Raw genomic sequence first — 19105 nt, 5'->3', positions numbered from 1 at the left:
CCACTTTTGGCCAGGTGAGGCGGCTCACATCTGTAATCCCAGCACTTTGGGAGGTCTAGGCAGGTTGATCACTTAAGGTCAGGAATTTGAGACTAGCCCGGCCAACTTGGTGAAACCCCGTCTCTACCAAAAATACAAAAGTTAGCTGAGTGTGGTGGCGGGTGCCTGTGATCCCATCTATTCTGGAGTCTGAGGCAGGAGAATTGCTTGATCCCAGGAGGTAGAGGTTGCAGTGAGCCGAGATAGCACCACTGCACTCCAGCCTGGGCAACAGAGTGAGACTCCATCTCAAGAAAAAGAAAAAAAAAAAAAAAGAAAGATCCACTTTTCTTCCCCTCCCAGACTGCTGCGTGGGTCCAGGCTGCCACCAGTCCGTGCCTGCAGGCAGCAAAGCCTCCTGACAGGTCCCCTCCTCCCCACCCTTAGCTTGGTCCACTTTAAACTATTCCTCATGCGACAGTAACCACGGCATCCTCCTAAAATCCGGCCGTGCCAGCCTCCTCACACTTTGGCTCAGGAAGAGGCCCTTGTCTTTTTTTTTTTTTTTGAGATAGAGTCTTAACTCTCTCCCAGACTGGAGTGCAATGACGAAATTTTGTTTGCCGTTTTTCCCCGCACGGAGGACCTCTATGAATTCCCTCTCACCATGATTGAGGTTGCTCAGATGCTGAGTGCGCCTTCCCTAAATAGTACGTGGCGGCTCCAAGGAATTGTAACAATGTCACCCTAAGGGGATGCCCTCAATTCAGAAGGATAATTCTGGGGGAAAAAATCTGACCTTATATTCAGACCTGTAGGGTTTTTTGGGGCGTTTTGGGAATCCAGGGTGTCTGTCCTGTAGCCTCTTGCCTGCTCACCCTCCCCTCCCTGTCCTGCCCTGGGCTGGCTGCAGGCCCTGGCCGCTTATGCAGCACTCATTCTGCCCTGCTGTGGGCCCTGTTTCCTAGGGGTTCTAGTCACCCCCAGAGGGAGCACCCCATTGTGCAGAGGCAGCAGCCCAAGCTCTCCACCGGAGGAGCAGCGTCAGGTTCTCTTCCAGGCCTGCTTGTTCCCCCTGGAGGCATCCCTTTCCCTGCCTCCACCCACTCCCCCATTGTCTGGGCTGCACCTCCTGTCCTCTTGGGGCATTGGGCAAGTGGCTTCCCTCTCCTGGTGAGTACCATCTTCACGCCAGGCTTGGCAGGTCCCTGTGTCTGATCAGAGCTCAGGCTCAGCCCAACCTCTCTCCTCACCCACTGGACTTGAGGCTGGACCGGTTTCTACCTGTAGCCTCCTTCTTTCTCCACTCCCTTCTGCAGGACACCTGGATGGATGTGGCTGGGGACCTGGCTCTAGGGAGGAACTTTATTTATTTATTATTATTTTTTAAGATGGGGTTTCACCATGTTGGTCAGGCTGGTTTTTTGAACTCCTGACCTCAGGTGATCTGCCCGCCTTGGCCTCCAAAGTGCTTGGATTACAGGTGTCAGCCACCACGCCCGGCTTTTTTTTTTTTTTTTTTTTTTTTTGAGATAGAGTCTCGCTCTGTCGCCCAGACTGGAGTTGCAGTGGCACAATCCCGGCTCACTGCAACCTCCGCCTCCCAGGTTCAAGCAGTTCTCCTGCCTCAGCTTCCCAAGTAGCTGGGATTACACACGTGCACCACCATGCCCAGTTAATTTTTGTTTAGTAGAGATGGGGGTTTCACTATGTTGGCCAGGAAGGTCTTGATCTCTTGACCTTGTGACCCATCTGCCTTGGACTCCCAAAGTGCTGGGATTATAGGCTTGAGCCACTGTGCCCAGCCTAGGGAGGGGCTTCTGGGAGCCCCAGCCTAGAGGAGACAAGAGTGGCCTCTGTGAATCCTGCTCTGCCATTTAGTGTCCCCTGTGACCTTAACCTCGCTAAATCTCAGTTTCCTCATCTGACAAAGGGAGCAAACCCCAGGCCCCACTTCAGGTGACTGTCCCAGCTGTCAGGTCACAGAGCCATTCACTCCCAGGCCGGCCAAACTCTCCCTGGCCCCACCCTGGCATCAACCCTTGGGGTTTCACACAGGCCTTCCTCGCAGGCTTGTGTCCCTGTGGGAGACTCCTCTCTCTGAAAACAGTGTGCTTGGTTTTGCCAGGATGCCTTGCCTCAGCCACAGACGGGGTTGTGGGCAGGGACGTGGTTCTGCTCTGGTGGCTTCCCCTGCCACCCGTGAAGGTGTCTGTCTGGCAGTGGCTGGGTCTGGGGTGAGCTGAGCCTGCTGCTCTACTCCTACTCTTGCTGGGCTCAGTGGGTGGAAGCAGGATGACACCCTGGGCCCCTGGGTAGCAGCCACACTGCCCAGCCCACCAGACCTGGGCCTGCTGGGCCCCATGGTCCTGAGAGAGATGCCCCTACCCACAACCGATGGGACTTGGGAAGGCCCAAGACAGAGGTAGGTGGGAAGTTGTTGGTGAAGGACGCAGCCCTGGCTCTGGCACAGTTCTGGGCCCAGTGCCAGATCACAGCTGTCCCTTGGCTCACGGACCAAAACCCTCAGGCCCACTGGCTGTTGGGACACCAGCTCCCAGACCCAGGGAAAGCCAAAGAGGGCAAGGCCAGGTGCCTGCCACCACCCTGCCTGCCTCTCAGCTGAAACACCTCTTCATCAACACAGTTCCCCTTTATTGATAACCTTGAGTGTTAATATACAGCAGGGCAGGGACAGGAGCCAAGCTGAAGGGAACCAGAGGTGGCTCACTAGCCACGTTATCCACAGAAGCACAGCTGCCATGGAGATGAAACCTCACACCCTGGCCCCTTAGCCCCAGACAATCCTGTCTCCAGGTCCTGGGAGCTTGGGAAGTAGGGTACAGATGCTGGTCTGGCTGTGAAGATGGCAGGGAGTGGCCACCTCTGGCAAGACAAAGAGCTTGTGCCACTCTCCTGCTCTGGAGGGCTGGTTCCCTTCCCCAGAGAAGGCATTGGTGGATGACACACCAGGGGCCCAGGCCTAATGTACAGCCTCTGTACTCAGCTCCAGGTCAGGCCCTGGCAGGTGCCGGGATGACCCACGGAAGGCACTTGGTTGGGGCCTCCTGGAGGATGCTGTGACTTAGTAGATCTGGGGGGGACCAGGGAAGAGGGAACCAAGGAGCAGAGCCCTGGCGGCTGGCCCATCCCAATGTGAGCTTGGCTATGGCACTGGCAGGCCTGAGTCCTGGGGCTCAGAGCTTGGCCCGGGGGTGGCCCTGCAGCAGGACACGCATGTCCAGGAGCGCCTTCTCCAGGTAGTGTGCCAGGCGGGCGGCGTTGGTCTCTGCACAGCTGTTGTAGGCCGACAGGGAGAAGTTGATGTGGGCCTCCATGGGGTTATAGCAGACGCCGTAGCCGTCTGGGACCACGGGCCCAAAGAACATGACGCAGTCTGTCTTGGCAGGGACCTGGGGATGGCAGGACCAGAGCTCTCAGCTCCCCCACCTTGATGCCCCCAGTACTTCCCAGGATGCCTGTGCTTCTGCCAAGATGGCAGGCCCCTTGGGGGCAGGGACCGTGGTCTGTCCCCTGCTGTATCCCAGCAACCAGCACAGGCTGGCATGGATCAAATGTTTCTTTATACCTGGCCAGTGAGTCAGAAAAGCTAATTCTCCCGTGAGGAGCAATGACCCCGTCTCAGCCTGCCTGGGCTGCAGAGAGGCCCCTGCCCCCAGTTCCTCCTCTGGAACTCAGCTGCGTTGGCATTGGGCCTGAGGGGCCTCTGTGGGCCACATCACCCCCAAGGTCCAACTGCCAGGAGGTTCTCTACCTCCCACCCCATGGGCACCTGTGGCCGTGGCCCACCTGGCTGGTAGAGAGGTGGAAGTGCATGGCGATGGCATAGGAGGTGTCCATGAAGATGTCGGGCATGCTCACCAGGTCCTCGATGGCCTGCAGCTTCAGGCCCAGCAGGTGCCGATCAAAGGCCTCCCCTCGGATGGCCTGTTGTGGTGGGAGAGCCATCAGGAGCAGGGGCTGTGGACCCCTAGGGTACCCCTGCCCTCTTCGGCCTGTGGCAGTGCCACCCTTCCCAGGCACTGGCCACTCAGAACCACGAGACCGAAGTGTCCAGGCCGGAGAGCCTTCCTTTCACAGATGAGGAAACCAAGGCTCAGGGAGGGGCGAGGATTTGCCCAGGGAGGCAGGACAGTGCAGGGTTGCAGAGCAGGGCCCTGGAGCCAGGTGGCCTAGCCCCATCCTGGCTGCGGGGCCTGGTAGGCTGCTTAGGTTCTGGAACAGTAATGTCTTCATCTGTAAAGAGGGGTGAGTCCTACACTCCCTTCGCAGGGTAGTGGTGAGCTCTAAATGAGTCAGAGCCTGGACACACAGGTGCTCAGAGACAGAGCCAGGACCGACACCCAGAGAGCCCCCTCCCTGACTGCAGCCTAAGCTGTTGGAGGGCAGGAAGCTCGCTGTCTGCTGGACCACATATACCCAGGGAAAGAGTGTGATCCAACATCCAAGGGCCAGGCCAACCCTGGAACCTGGGACCAGGGTGGTTACTGGGCCCAGGCTAGGTTTTTCCAAATTTAAAAAGGGGATATTTGGCCAGGCGCAGTGGCTCATGCCTGTAATCCTAGCATTTTGGGAGACCGAGGCAGGTGGATTGCAAGGTCAGGAGTTTGAGACCAGATTGGTCAGCATAGTGAAACACTGTCTCTACTAAAAAAAATTAGCTGGGCTGGTGGCAGACACCTGTAATCCCAGCTACTTGGGAGGCTGAGGCAGGAGAATCACTTGAACCCAGGAGGCAGAGGTTGCAGTGAGCCAAGATCGTGCCATTGCACTCCAGCCTGGGCAACAGTGTGAGACTCTGTCTCAAAAAAATAAAATAAAACAAAATAAATAATAAAGGGATATTTGGCTGGGTGTGGTGGCTCATGCCTGTAATCCCAGCACTTTGGGAGGCTGAGGCAGGTGGATCACCTGAGGGCAGGAATTTGAGAACAGCCTGGCCAACATGGGGAAACACTGTCTTTACAAAAATACAAAAATTAGTTAGGCACGGGGGCAGGTGCCTGTAATACCAGCTACTTGGGAGGCTGAGGCAGAAGAATTGCTTGAACTCGGGAGGTGGAAGTTGCAGTGAGCTGAGATTGCATCACTGCACTCCAGCCTGGGCAACAGAGCGAGACTCCATCTCAAAAAAAAAATAGGGATATTCAGCCTGGCTCCAGGTACTCCCAGGTTCAGGGAGGTGTGATCCTAGCAAATGGTTGGCAGCCATTGGCTGCAGGGATGGATAGTCAGAGGGCCAGACAGGTGGCTGACACTAAGGGACAGTGAGTAGGCAGAGGCGGGCTCACTCACCCGGTCTGTGTAGCCTCGGTGGGCCTGCACGGCCTTCCGCAGCAGCTCCACCTTCTGGTGCTCCTAGAGGGGTGAAGGTCAGAGGGAGCTGAAGCACGGTCTCTTCCCGGCTTCTCTCCCACCTCAGTAGCCCACTTCTCAACCAGTACTAGATTCTGAACTCTTTAAGAGCAAGTACTAGGGCTGTGCACAGTGGCTCACGCCTGTAATCCCAGCACTTTGGGAGGCTGAGGCGGGCGGATCACTTGAGGTCAGGAGTTTGAGACCAGCCTGGCCAGCATGGTGAAACCTCGTTTCTGCTAAAAATACAAAAAATTAGCTGGGCATGGTAGCAGGAGCCAGCTACTTGGGAGGCTAAGGCAGGAGAACTGCTTGAGATTGCAATGAGTCAAGATCACACCACTGCACTCCAGCCTGGGCCACAGAGTGAGACTCTTTTTTTAAAAAAAAAAAAAAACGAGAAAAAAAGAGCGAGTATTGGAACTGCCAACTCCTTGGTCTTCAGCCAGGGCCTGACATAGGGCAGTTGCTTACTGCCAATGTAAAAATTGAGTGAACAAATGAATGACTCCCTTTTCCTCTTTGGCCACCAGGAAGCTCAGAGCTAAATTCATGGCTCCAGCTTCTGTTAGATTCCCCATGCCCACCACTGGGCTGGAATCGTGTAGGTGCTGAATCAATGTGTGTTGACGGAGTGAGCAGGAGGGAGACAGCTCAGGCCCAGCTCACCCGCCCTCGCCCCAGACCTCTCACCGTCACGTTGGAGTCATCCATGGCCTTGACAAAGGCCAGTGAGTCCACGGAAGCCGAGCGGATGGTGTCGGTGCGGCCCAGGTGAAACATGCGCAGGGAGGCACTTTCGTATGTGGCACATGCCTGCCCGTAGATCCTGGTGGGAAACGGGGCTAAGCACACCCCTTGGAGGCAGCTGCCCCCTCCCCTGCCCCCAGGTCTCCTCCCTCCTCCATGGGCAGGCTGCAGAGGTGCACCTGTAGTAGGCTAGCTGCAAGGCCATCTGGATGAAGGCGTCTGGGCTCAGCTTCTCCGACTTGGGGAAGTCCTTTCCAAAGTGGTGGAACACCATCATGGTGATGTCCAGGTCCTGGATCATGCTGAGGGTGTGGGAGGAGCAGGTGAGGAGCAGGCCCTGTCAGCCCCTGCCAACCCCACGGAGGATCTTAGTGCCAGCACAGCTGGCACAGGAGCCTCTCAGGAGCAAGGTCCTGGCCTCACCCACCCAGCACGGGGATGGTGGGAGCAGGCACTTACATGCTGAGGTTCTGCTTGGCCTTCTCGATGTCACTCTTGATCTCGGGAGTGATGTTGAACCGCAGCTTCTTGGGCATGGGCAGGGGCACCATGGGAGACCGCACAAGCTCGGGTTTCTTCCTGCACAGTACATGGGGCCTCAGGCTCATGCTGACGCCTCTAGAGCCTAGGTCCATCCTGAGACCAGGGTGGGGAGGATGGGTCCCTGAAGCTAGAGGACGCCAGCTCAGGGAGGTGTGAGTTTGTTCTGAAAACCACTTCACTTCAGCTTTCTCTTTTTTGGAGATGGAGTCTGCTGCCCATGCTGGAGTGCAGTGGCCTGATCTCAGCTCACTGCTGTGGTTAACCCCCGACCTGGGCACCGAGGAAGGAGAGCTAAGCAGATTCCTGGCACAACTAGTGCCTGAAGAATATCTCAGTTTATAGTGTTGCTACTCAGTTATCTCCTTTTATATAATCCTTTATATAATCATATATTAGTTTATAGAATGAGTGCCTGAAGAATATCTCACCACTCAGTTATTTACATATATATATATATATACACATATATAAATTATACCTTAGTTCATAGTCAGAGGAATGCCTAGAGCAGACATGGTGCAGAGCATGATTTAAGGGAAAAACAACTATATCAGGACAAGAATCCATGGCCCAGGTGGCAGCGTTCAGTATCATCAAGATACCCACTGTATGGCAGGCTTGGAACAAGAGCCATTCCTCCTGATAAAGGAGTTGTAGGACCTTGCATCCAGTTCTTGTGAAAGGCTGCCCTCAGACCGGCAATCCCGAGAGCATCCAAGGGCTTAAAACTCCTCTGGTATAATCGTGCCTTGGTGACTGAATTTATCAGCTCTGGTTACTGTGCTGGCTCAAAAGCATCCTCCTACAGAACTCACTGGAAGCTGCCAGCAGGTGGCGGTAGACCCCATCAGCTCTGTCACTGCTGTGTGACTCAAAAGCATCCTTCTATAACTATTAGAAGTAGCGTGCCCATGGATAAGAGATATTGCACACTGCACCCTCTTCACTGAGCACGGCCCACCTCCTTGCCTCAGTGACCTAATGAGGGTGGACCCTTTGCTGTGCACTACCCGCCTCCTAGCCTAGGTGACCTAATGGGGGGAGACCCCTTGTTTATTGCTCACGACCCTATCACTATCCTTAAAGATGACTTCACTCACTATCCTGCCCCCTAACCTATACCCAATAAATACAGACGCTTCTGGACATTCACGGCCTCGCCTGTCTCTGTTTATAGGTGGCGTGGCCCCCCTAAGCCCAGCTGTGCTTTCTTCGTACTTCTGTGTCCTGTCTCTTTATTTCTCGGATCCTGTGCCTCAGCACAGCGACAGGGGACACCCCACGACCCTGTAGGGCTGTGGCCCTATACACTGCAACCTTTGCCTCCCCAGTTCAAGTGATTCTCCTGCCTCATCCTCCCAAGTAGCTGGGATTATAGGTGCCCGCCACCACGCTCAACTAGTTTTTTTTTTTTTTTGAGAGAGTCTTGCTCTATTACCCAGGCTGGAGTGCAATGGCACGATCTCGGCTCACTACAACCTCCACCTCCCAGATTCAAGTGATTCTCATGCCTTAAGCCTCCTGAGTAGCTGGGATTACAGGCAAGGCACCCGCCACCATGCCTGGCTAATTTTTTTTGAGATGAGTCTCACTCTGATGCCCAGGCTAGAGTGCAATGGCGTGATCTTGGCTCACTGCAACCTCCACCTCCTGGGGTCAAGAAAGTCTCCCACTTCAGCCTCCCGAAGAGCTGGAATTACAGGCACCCGGCATCATGCCCGGCTAATTTTTATATTTTTGTAGAGATGGGGTTTCACCATGTTGACCAGACTGGTGATCAGTCTGCCTTGGCGTCCCAAAGTGCTGGAATTACAGGCATGAGCTACTGCACCTGGCCTAATTTTTTTTTTTTTTGAGACAGAGTCTTGCTCTGTTGCCCAGGCTCGAGTGCAGTGGTGCAGTCTCTGCTCAATGCAACCTCCGCCTCCTGGGTTCAAGTGATTCTCCTGCCTTAGCCTCCCCAGTAGCTGGGATTATAGGCGTGTGCCACCACACCCGGGTACTTTTTTTTTTTTTTTTTTGTATTTTCAGTACAGAGGAGTTTCACCATGTTGGCCAGGTTGAACTCAAACTCCTGACCATGTTTCACCATAGTGGCCAGGTTGATCCTCCTGCCTTGGCCTCTCAAAGTGTCAAGATTACAGGTGTGAGCCACCATGGTCAACTGGCTTCCTTGGAAGAAACAAATTCCCAGGCACAAAGGAGAGTGATAGTCCCCTATAAGCTGGTCTATCACCTGTGTGTCATCTGTCACTAGGAGCTGGGGAACTAGGTGAGAGATGTGACTGCACTCACGTGAACTCAATGACATGGTCCATGAGGGTGACAATAGGGGGCCCCTCTGCTGCGGCGTGCTCGTAAACCAGCCCACAGGAGCCATCTTCTGCCACGATGAACTGCAGAAGGGAGGGGAGACCCCAGTCAGCCCCAGGGCCCTGGGGGATAGGTCCCGATCCAACCACTCTTTAGTGGAGTCTCGTGGCAAGGGTCTCTCTGAAGCCATCTCAAGGCGCTATGCTGACTTGTTACTGTTATTAGCAATAGCTGACACTCATGGGGTGCCCTGGTGTGCTAAGTGCATTCCACGCTCAGCGTGCCTGACTCCTTCACACTACTCTACTGGTGAGGCCGACCACCGCCCCGTTTTACAGATGCGAAGAGAGATTGCCCTGCCAGGACTGCACTTCCTGACCCTGGTTCCCAGGTTCTCTGTGAGGCGCTGAGGGGGTGTGCTGGGGGTGACAGCAGTTTCCAGGCCAGCAGCAGGACTGGTGATGACAGGCTGGCTGCCTGGTAATTATGGTGGCGTCCAGCCTGCTGGCTTCCTGCCTGCTTTACAAGCTAGGAGGTGGAGACACAGGGCCAGGGAGCAGCAGGAAGTTCCAAGGCCGAGGAGGCCCTGTTCAGGTGTGCGTGAGTGGGTGAAGCCCCGAGGGACCTGACCTGTAGCGTCTTGTCGAACCAGCGGTTTCCGCTGTTAAGCTTGCTGCCGCCCCCGTGCAGCATCTGGCCTGCCACGTGGCTGCGGTACATGTCATCCGAGACCCTGGGCACAGGCTTATCCAGGCACACGGTAAAGATGCTCTTCTGGATGGAGCGCACGGAATCCCTGTTCACCTTGTCTGCAGGTGGCATGGGGGGTGGACGCAAAATGGGGTGAGTCTCAGGATGTGGGAGAGATGGACCAGCCCCTCTGCAGCGTCCTGCCCTGGGCTCTTCTGACCCATTTGTATCCCTCTGGGATGAGCAGATCTCCACCTTGGGGCCTTCCAGGGCATTCACTGGGTGCAGGGTGTGGGTTCAGAGCTTCGAACTCAACAGGGCCCTGCAGCCCACAGCACTCCTCAAGGCAGGGCCCAACACCTGGCACACTTTAGATTCAGGAAACGGAAGCCCAGGGTTGCACGGGAGCTGGTGTGGCGGCCAGGAATCCCACACAGGTGGTCTGACTCAGGCCAGTGCCCTGAGCAAGGCATGCTCTGGAGGACTGCAGGTGCTCGGGGGCACAGGGTACGGGGAGGCAGGTGGGCTCCTCAGCCAGAGGACGTGGACTCTAATCCTAACTTGCTATTTAGCAAAGAGAAACTACCCTAACCAAACGGAGCTGAGGTGTCCTCATCTATGACATAAGGGTCCACATCGCCTGCTCCACATTGAGAGGATGCAGCGAGAAACATGGCTGCCCAGGGCTGGGCGGGGCCTGGTGTGCTGGGGGAAGAGGCCTGGGTGTGCGGCCCCAGCGAGGCCCCCAGGAGGCACCTTTGATGAGGGTGTTGTACGCCTTGGCCCAGGAGTTGCGGTGGTTGGAGGTGAGGATGCCCACAGGTTCCTTGTTGGTCTGCAGGGATGAGTTCCAGATCTTCTCCAGCTGTGTGAAGATCTGATCCGCTGTGAGGGGCGTCCCGTCGCTGTGGTACACATCCAGCTCAAAAAACTATCAGGGCACAGGCAGGTGGAGAGGAGGGGGCTGAGTGGGGACCTCAGGCTGAGAGCAGCCACCTGCCCACACCTGCCTCCTCCTGGCCCTAGCCTTGGAGGGGATAGAGTCAGGTCAAGGGTGAGAGCGGGAGGAGGTCCTTGGATTGCCCTTCTGGGTTGGGCAGGCCCACGGCCCCTCCTGGCCTCCCTGGGCCCCCAGTGGAGAAGCCAGGGGACGCCCGTTCCTGAGGCACGTGAGCATGTGTGCTGGGGGACCCCAGTGGGGAAGCTGACTTTGGCCATCCTGTTGTACTCCTGTAGCAGGGCGGGGCTTGCAGCTGTGGGCAGGGGCCACCCACCTGGTAGTTGTGCACCACGGTGATGTGTGTGGGAGGCTTCTTGGTCTTGCTGAAGTTGCTGACTGTGTCCTGCTTGGGGCCCGGCACTCGGCAGGAGGACAGGATCTGATAGTACTGGTTCATGCACAATGGCTTCCCCCCCAGGTACTCCACGGGCAGGGTCTCGCTGCAGGGGCAGAGGGGCAGTGAGGGTGGGCGCCACTGGGCAAGTGAATGGGGAGGAGGGCAGGATAGACAGGGACCTGCTAGGTACTGCTGGGGGCTCACACAGCGTCCCTGCTCCCCCTCCAGCATGAGCAGGGCGCCTCAGGGCTGGGCTTCCGGCAGGAGGCTCGCTTTCTGCTCCGGACGGACCCTGCTCAGAAGTCACCTAAAAACTCCCTCCGTTCCCCTTTCTGGGCTTCAGTTTGTCACAGGGGAGATGAGGCAGCAAATAAAACTCTGGGGTCCTCTCTGGTGGGGATGGGACACGGTCACCCACCAAGAGGAGATCCCAGTAGCTAGAGGAGACGACAATCCCCAGTGCTGCTGCATCTCCCAACCCCCACCCGAGGCTGGGCTAACAGGAAGTGAAAGTGACTGAGCTTTGGGCCTGCCCAGCGCCCAGGCTGGTATGCCGGGCCAGGGCTGGGGTCAGAGGTGGCTGTGGTAATTAGGCAGTCCTGGGCAGGTGTGGGGCTAGGGAGGGGCGGGGCTGCTCACTTGTCAATCATGACCTTGAAATCCAACACACCCTCAATGAGTTTGGCAGCAAATCTGGAAAGATTGATTAGAGATTAGAAGCTGTGTGGACACCCTGAGGGAGGCCCTGGGCCAGGGGTACCTGCTTGGGGAGGGAGAGGCCTAGTCTTCCATCCTCCCTCGCCGCTTCCAGAAAGCCCGGGAGCGCAAGGGAGGGGCCTGGGAGTCCCAGCTTGCCAGTCTGTGCTGGCTCCTTCATAATCTCTAGAGGGAGCACGGTCAGGAGGGCTCGGGGAGGTGCTGGTGGCCAAGGGCCTGGTGGGACTTGGGTGCTAGTCCCCAGCAACTGGACTGTGGCTGGGTTAGGGTCAGTGGGTTGGGTCTGCCCACAAAGGGCCTGAGCTCCTGAACTACAGCCTGGAGTCTGGAGGGGGTGTCATCTGCTCTGAAGTGTCGGTTCTGGAGGAACCCAGGCCCCTGGGGTGGTGTGAATGGAGAGCAGCGGCTCTGGTGTTCCCTCCACGAGGTCCCTTACTCCCTGCTGGGCCTTTGTATTCCCCAGGCTGCCTTCCTCCCGGGGCTGTCTGGCCCATGGCAACCACCCTCAATGCTTGGGGCTCCCCCTGCATCCCACCATGGGGACCACTGGCTGGAGTTCCTGGGCCTGAACCCTGGCTCTTCCCAGGGTCCCTTTAAGAGAAGCAGGTGGCAGCAGCTACTGGCTGGTCCTTGGGCAGGAGATCCCTGTCACTGGTATTTTTATCTCTGGTAGTACTGGAATAGTGGCTGGGGCAGGTGACCTGGCCGAATGTGGAAAAGAGGACTGTGTACAGAGGTCACCCCCGTGGCTAGCTGAGGAGAGTGGGAAGGAGGGGTTAAGTGCTAAAACTAGGACGGGGGAGAAGCCTCAGGTACGAGGGGTACAGGGCATCCATGAAGATTTGTGGTTTCAAATCTTCAGAGCTGGGGAGATCCTGCTTCCTGAACGGGGTCTTGGGCAGCTCCCTTCCCTGCTCTGAAACTCAGTTTCTCCATTTATAAAATAGGGAAGATGCTCCCTACATCATAAGGCTGTTTGTGGGGCAGAAAGATAAGCAGGGTTGGGGCCCCTGCAAGCCCCTGGGGGAAGTAGACTCGAGGGCCCCAGCTGCCTCCCGGCCCCCGAGCCCCAGCCACTCACCGGAGCTGACCCTGCAGGTCCACGAAGTCCTGCTTGGGCAGCATCACGCCTGGGCTGGAGTAGATGACCACAGGCTGGCGGTACTGGAGGTAGGCAGTCTTGAGCCACCACTCAGACAGCTGGGAGAAGAGCCAGAGCCTGTCAGGAAGGGTGTGTGAACCCTGGTGCCCCCTTCTCCCCGGGGCCAGGGGACCTGGCTGGCCTTCATTCCCTCTGCCCCTCAGTGGAGATTCTCAAAGTAAACGCTTAGATCCAGAACCCAGCCTCCCTGCCCCACACTTTAAACCCACCAGCCCCTTCCCTTTAGCCCGAGTGATCAGTATTAGCCAGATCAATCAGACGCCGCTGCTAAGAAAGGACGTGAAAGAAAGATTGGGAAGAAACCTGGGGTGTGGGGAGGGGCAGCAAGGTGAAGGAATTCTCATCTTACACATTCTCTGTCAATGACTGTCATGTGTTAAATTACAGTGTTACAAGTATGCCTGCTTAGACAGAAAGGAAAAAACGAAAAGGTCTACAAAAACAAAGTCAAATGAGTGAGGTTTTTTTGACAGGGTTTCACTTTGTCGCCCAGGCTAAAGTGCCGTGGCGCTATCTCAGCTTATTCCAACCTCTGCCTCCTGGGTTCAAGCGATTTTCCTGCCTCAGCCTCCTGAGCAGCTGGGAATACAGGTGTGCGCCAACACACCCGGCTAATTTTTGTATTTTTTGGTAGAGACAGGGTTTCACCAGGGTTTTGAGACCATGCTGGTCGGGCTGGCCTCGAACTCCTGACTTGAAGTGATCTGGCTGCCTCAGCTTCCCAAAGTGCTGGGATTACAGGCGTGAGCCAATTACCCCCAGCCCAATAAATGAGTTTTTGACCATCCCCAGCAGAGAATTGTCCAAGGAGGCAAGAGACCAGGTATCAGGGCAGCCTGAGGTACTGGTCTTGCTCTGTGGCCTTGGCTAGTGGATACCAATTTTGATCTCAAGGTCAGGGCAATCTTGAGGGGACGCTCCCTGCAACGATGAATCCTTATGCTAGTGACAAGATGTGGGTGACACATCCTCACTCTCTGCCCTGACAGTCCATCCCCTGTCTGCAGGGTGGGGGTCTCTGGGCACCAGCCAGGGATGTGGGATTAAAGGCCCCATGTCTGGGGCTGCGCACAGTCCCACGTGACTGTCACCCTGTGTCCTGTGTGGTGACTGCAACACCCACCTTCCCCACACATGGCCAGTACAACTTTCTCTGGCTCTCCACCCCCAGAGACCTGGGCCCACCCTGGGCCCCCTCCCCTCATGGCAAACAGCAGCGGGATGCACCTCTTCACCATATGCACTCCCCTGCAGCGCTGGGCCACTAGCCCTTGGCAAGGGGTGAGGGGGAGTGACTTGGCCTAGGTTGTATGACAGGTGACTGGCAGCCCCTAAGGGCTGGGCCCCTGAGTCAGCCAGACCTTCCTGTGTGGCAGAGGGCTTCCTTGAGAGCTGCTGTGAGGCTCTGGGCTTTTGGGCCACCTCTCTGGAACTTAGTTTTTCTCATCTGTAGATCAGGGAATAGCAGACAGGAGCTCCCTTCCCTTGGGGAAACAGCCGGGGGCCTGTACTCCACTAGGGATCCCAGAGCCTCTGGCCAGAGCTTGGGAGACCAGGGGAGACCCTGCAGGTATGGGGACTACCCCAGTGAGAATCTGCCAGGTGGTGGCAGAAACCCTTCAGTGGCCCTGTGAATGCGGGGGGGGGGGGGTGCCCCCACCCCTTTAGCCAGGAACTTCTGTTTGAAGGAGTCCCAGGCTAAATGAAGCTGGAAAATCACTGGCCCCCAGACTCTCTAAGGACCTTTCAGGGGAAGCATCCTGATTCTGAAGTCCAAGGTCCTGAACTGCCAAGTCTCAGCTAATGCTGACAACTCCCACCTCCCGTGTGCAGCCCCCCAGCCTCTGCCAAGCCCCAGGGCTAGAGCCCCACCTCCCCACCCATGGCACCTCCTACACCATAGCGCTTCCCAGGGCCGGCCTGCTCTGGCTCTCCGATAGCCAACTTCTCCTTCAATGGAGGAGGGTGGGCAAATCCCACCCTCACCCCCACCTCATTGTCAAGTGCCACTGGCACTGCCTCCAAAGCAGTCCTGGACTTAACAACTCTCCCATCCAGTGCCAGGCTAAGGCTGCCACAGCTCCCTAGGGGTGATGATACCATCTTCCCCTCACCCCTGGCTCCCACTCTGCCTCCCTCCCAGCAGCCGGGCCACCTTTATAATCTGTGTGTTGAAGTATGAGACGCAAATAGAAAAGCACACGAAGCATTGGTGTGGACACGTTTTCCAAAGTGGGCACACCTGTGTCACAGATCAGACACAGAACCAGGTCACTGGGCAGCACACATCCCCTGCCTGAGGCTGTCCCACCGAGCACAAGGGCATCTTCCTCCTACCTGGCTGTACCTGCCCTTGCACCCCACTCCTGCCTCTGTCCCAGAACATGCCAGGTGGTGGTCTCTGCCTGTGCTGTCCCCTCTGTCTGTTTCGGACCCTTGGGCCCAACATCCCCTCCTCCTTGCCTTTCCTGACATGCAGCATAGCGCGGCTGCTGTCCCCAGCCCTCTTCTTCCTCATCACCCCTTTCACTTCTGCAGAACTTCACTGCCTGAAACCACCTCGTCCACAACCTGTATCCTGTTCAGCCCCTTTCTCTCCTCCCTATTTGAAGGTCAGCTCCAAGGGGCTGGTGACTGTATCCTTCTTGCTCACCCAGCACCCTGCCAAATATCAGGTACAGAGCACGTGCTCACGAAATTGTGGGCAGCAAATGAGCGGCCATGCCAGAGCAGTGGGCACTGGAGAACTGCAGGCGCACAGCCAGCAGCAGGTCACGGTGAGGGTGCCCTCACTCACCCAGTTCTCCGTCTTCCTGGCCCGGCGCTCCAGCCCCTTCTGCAGGCGCTCTCCTACACCTCCTGAGGCCTGGAACTCGTCCACCAACTGCTTGGTGTGGGTCCACTCCTCCTCACTCACGATGGGCTGCAGCGCCTTCAGGTAGTGGTCCAGGGACTGCTGGAGAGGGGGCACGGGCAGCCGCGGCAGCGCATCCTGGTGTGCCTTGAAGCGGCCGGAAGCCTTCATCAAGGAGGAGGGCTTCAGGAAGCCCAGAGGCCTCACCTGCAGGCAGCAGAATATCCTGCTCATTCCCTCTCTGGCTCTGGAAACGTGGCAGTCCCAAAGCTGCAGTCCTAGGCACTTATGTGCCCATCTCTGGGGGCAGAGACGGCCTCTTGGGTGGGGCTGGCCCTGGCCTCCCAGCCCTAGAGCTGTAGGTGTCTCCGCCTCTGTGGGGCCCCGAGATGCAGGTAGGGATGGGGGAGAGTGTGGTGTGCTCATGGTTCTTGGCAAGGCTCAGGGGAACCAAGTCAGGATGAACGGCACCTTTGGGGTGGCAGAGATAAGGGAGATTGCCCACCTGTTGGGTTGCACAGCTCCTCCTCTCTCACCCTGGAAGAGGAGCCAGCCAGCAGAGTGGTGACTGTCCCTCTTGAATGTCCCCACCTCCTTTTCTCCCACCCTTTCCAGGTTGAGAAATAGAAGGGAAGAAGAGAGAATTAGAGAGCCAGACAATGGCAGCACCTTTTGGGGAGGGGCCTTGGGCATCCTCCTGCCTCTGAGATGGGGCAAGGGTGGGGTGAGGGCAATGCTGTAGCGAGAGAGCCCAGTGGCCTGGATGGAGGGTGAGAGGCGACAGAGAGAGAGAGAAAGTCCAGGAGAGCCTGAAGTGGGCGGAAAGAGACACAGGAGGGCCCGAGGCTGCTCTTGCAGTGGGCAGGCGGCAGCGGCAAGAGCTCCGTTCCATACCTTCTCTCTCTGCTGCCCGTCCTCCTCCATGGCAGGACTGAGGTTCTGGGCCCTGTCTGTCTGCCTTGGCTGGATCTCTAAGCCTAACTGTGCTACCAAGTGGGCGAGCAGAACTTAGCAAGAGGCAGCCACTTGCCTGGGCTGGAAAGAGAAAAGAACCAAGATTCAGGGGGAGGCAGGTGGCAGTGGTGATGGCTGTGGTGGCATCGGGTGTTGTGGCAGTGGTGGGGAAGCTCCTGGACTTCAGAAGCTGCTTCACCCTCCTGAGCTCCCAGAAGTAGAGGAATGGGGAGCAGGTGAGAGGGCTGGCGGGGGGCACTCCAGTGGAAGGGAACCTGGAAAGCTCTTTCCTTTCTTCTCTGCTTGGGCTCAGCGCCAGGGAGGCAGGCCAAGAGGTAATAAAAAAATATCCACCTGTCAAAATCTGAGAAGATCTTTTTGATGAGAGAAAACCTGGCTGGAGGGCAGAGACTGCCTGGCTGCTGAGGTTACACCACAGCCCTGGGGTCGGTCCTGAAATTAGGGTTGGTGCAGGGGAGCAGACATCGGGAAAGGGCCGTCAGTGGACGGGACAGCCAGGAGCCCTGCCTATCTCTGGTTTCTCTCCAGGACTCCTGGGACCCATCTGAGCCATCCCTCTACCAACACTCGTGTTTTCCTGAGCTGTGGCTCATTCAGTGAGGGTTCAAGAGTACAGGACTTTTGGTGTGAAAAATAAACGAAAGGACGCTGGCTTTGGGATCAGGCTCGATTTGAATGAGCAGGTCTAGGGGACTCTGGCCAAGTCCCTCCTTGGCTCAGTTTCCCTGGCAGGAAAGTGACCAGGCCAGTCGGGTGGTCCCAGAGGATGACCGAGAGGCTGTCTATGGGATGTGATGCAGCTTGCGAGACAGTGACAAGGTGCGGCGGACGCTCAGGGCGTTGTAACACCTGGAAGAGCCTCTAAGCCTGAGCCTGGATGCACCCTCTGCACTCTGGCCCCGGAGTGTATGTTTGAGACAGAGTGAGACATACGCTTGGATCAGAGATGGAAGAAACTCAAATCAGAATAGCATCTGTGATGCCGTCTGGGAAGGACCGAGGGGTAGATATAGCCAGGCTGGGAAAGAGGGCTGGGGGAGAGGGAGGCCATGGTGCTGCCACCTGCCTGCCTCCTGCCAGTTCTGAGGCTTTTCTGAGCAGCCTGGCTTGATGCCTCCGCGTGTTTTTCTGGCCACACAGTTCCCCAGGGACCATCTGATAAACCAAAGGAGCCTGACCAACTCCTTTGGCCTGAGCATGAGACCGGTGTGTGAGTCGGAGAATAACTGGGAGAATGAGCCAGGACCTGGACGCTCCTGGTCTCTCTCCCCGACCGACCTGTCTCTGGGTCTAAGGGTGGGGTGCTGACTGAAGCCGGGTTCCCCCCGTCTTTCCCGGGTCATTGGAATCGAGCGCTCCAGGACGTGGGTTCAATCCTGCTTCTGACCTTGCGCCCCAGTCTCCTGCTCGGCCAAACCTGGGACGCCTACCTGATCCCATCCCACCTCACCAGCTGGAGGTCTCCCCTCCCGGGCGGGCGCAACCACACGGCCCGCCCACGCGGTCCAGGGCCCTCAGGCCCGGGCTCTGCCGCACTCACCACGGTCCTGGCGGCGAAGGCTAACATCTTCGCTGCCGGCCCGCGGACACGCAGTCCGCTCCGCCCCACACTCCGGGCAAAGTCCGCACCGCCGCCGCCGTCAGCGGGTCCTTGCTAGAGTCTTCGGGCCAAGGTCGCCGAATTACCTACACCAGCCGGTGGAGGCGGCCCCGCGCCCACCCTCGGGCCGGGCGGGCTGAGGGCAGGCGCCCGGGGAGGAGGACTCGCGGGGCGCGGCCTGGGCCAGTAGCTGGCCCCAGGCCAGTAGCGGGGCCCAGAGGGCTGGCTCCGGGTCGGGGGCGGGGCCTCGGTGGGGTGGGGAAGGAGGGGGCGGGCAGGAGGGCGGGGCTTCGCCCGGTAGCGGGCCCCAGGAGGCTGGCTGAGAGCCGGGGGCGGGGCCATGACGGGGGCGGGGCCATGACGGGGGCGGGGCCAGAGGGGCGGGGCGAGGGCGAGTCAGCGGGTTGGGAGTCCCCTCAAGGCGTTGAGACCCGGGGAGGAGCAAGGCAGAGGTCACCGTCCAGCTGTCTCTACCCCGCCCCATATGTCTTCTAAGCTGTTGGAGGTGGTGGTGTGCACTCTGCAACTCCGTCTAGTGTCCTTGATCGTAACTGTTAAGAGTGGTAGGAAAACAACCATGTTGATCGGGGAATGTCCTCTAATATTCCTCGGGTTAGGGTCAGTACCACCCACAAAGATGACAGGTGGAGACTGCCCCGCAAAAACATGGCTGCGCACAACCCAAACTTGGCGCCCCGCACAATCATGGCGGCCACGGCGCCAGCCGTTTTGACGGCCGTTAGCGAGCCGGGTGTGTGGCAGCCGTTGGCGCGCATGCGCCCTGCGGGCCCCGCACTGACATGGCGGTC

General features: G+C 57.5%; 1 protein-coding gene across 2 annotated transcripts; it reads right to left on the bottom strand.

Moving 5' to 3' along the window:
• Positions 1–2613: 2613 nt before the first annotated feature.
• CRAT (carnitine O-acetyltransferase) lies at positions 2614–18535 on the bottom strand. 2 transcript variants are annotated; one of them, XM_012457994.3, is made up of 14 exons: positions 18237–18535; positions 15665–15928; positions 12787–12905; positions 11628–11681; positions 10926–11091; positions 10408–10582; positions 9592–9770; positions 8944–9044; positions 6565–6684; positions 6285–6407; positions 6049–6184; positions 5296–5358; positions 3790–3927; positions 2614–3392 (listed from the first exon to the last, which is right to left on the bottom strand). In XM_012457994.3, exons 1-14 carry the CDS (start codon positions 18261–18263, stop codon positions 3177–3179), a joined length of 1881 nt encoding a protein of 626 aa, XP_012313417.1. In that variant the 5' UTR covers positions 18264–18535; the 3' UTR covers positions 2614–3176. The 2 variants fall into 2 exon arrangements, with proteins under 2 accessions (XP_012313417.1, XP_012313416.1); XM_012457993.3 differs by lacking the exon at positions 18237–18535 and adding an exon at positions 16616–16756.
• Positions 18536–19105: the final 570 nt, after the last annotated feature.

This window comes from Aotus nancymaae, unplaced genomic scaffold (genome assembly GCF_030222135.1).
Source record: "Aotus nancymaae isolate 86718 unplaced genomic scaffold, 86718_ANA_hifiasm-v0.15.2.pri h1tg000003l, whole genome shotgun sequence".
NCBI classification, from domain to species: Eukaryota; Metazoa; Chordata; class Mammalia; order Primates; family Aotidae; genus Aotus; species Aotus nancymaae.
This window is presented reverse-complemented; position numbering and strand designations above follow the sequence as displayed.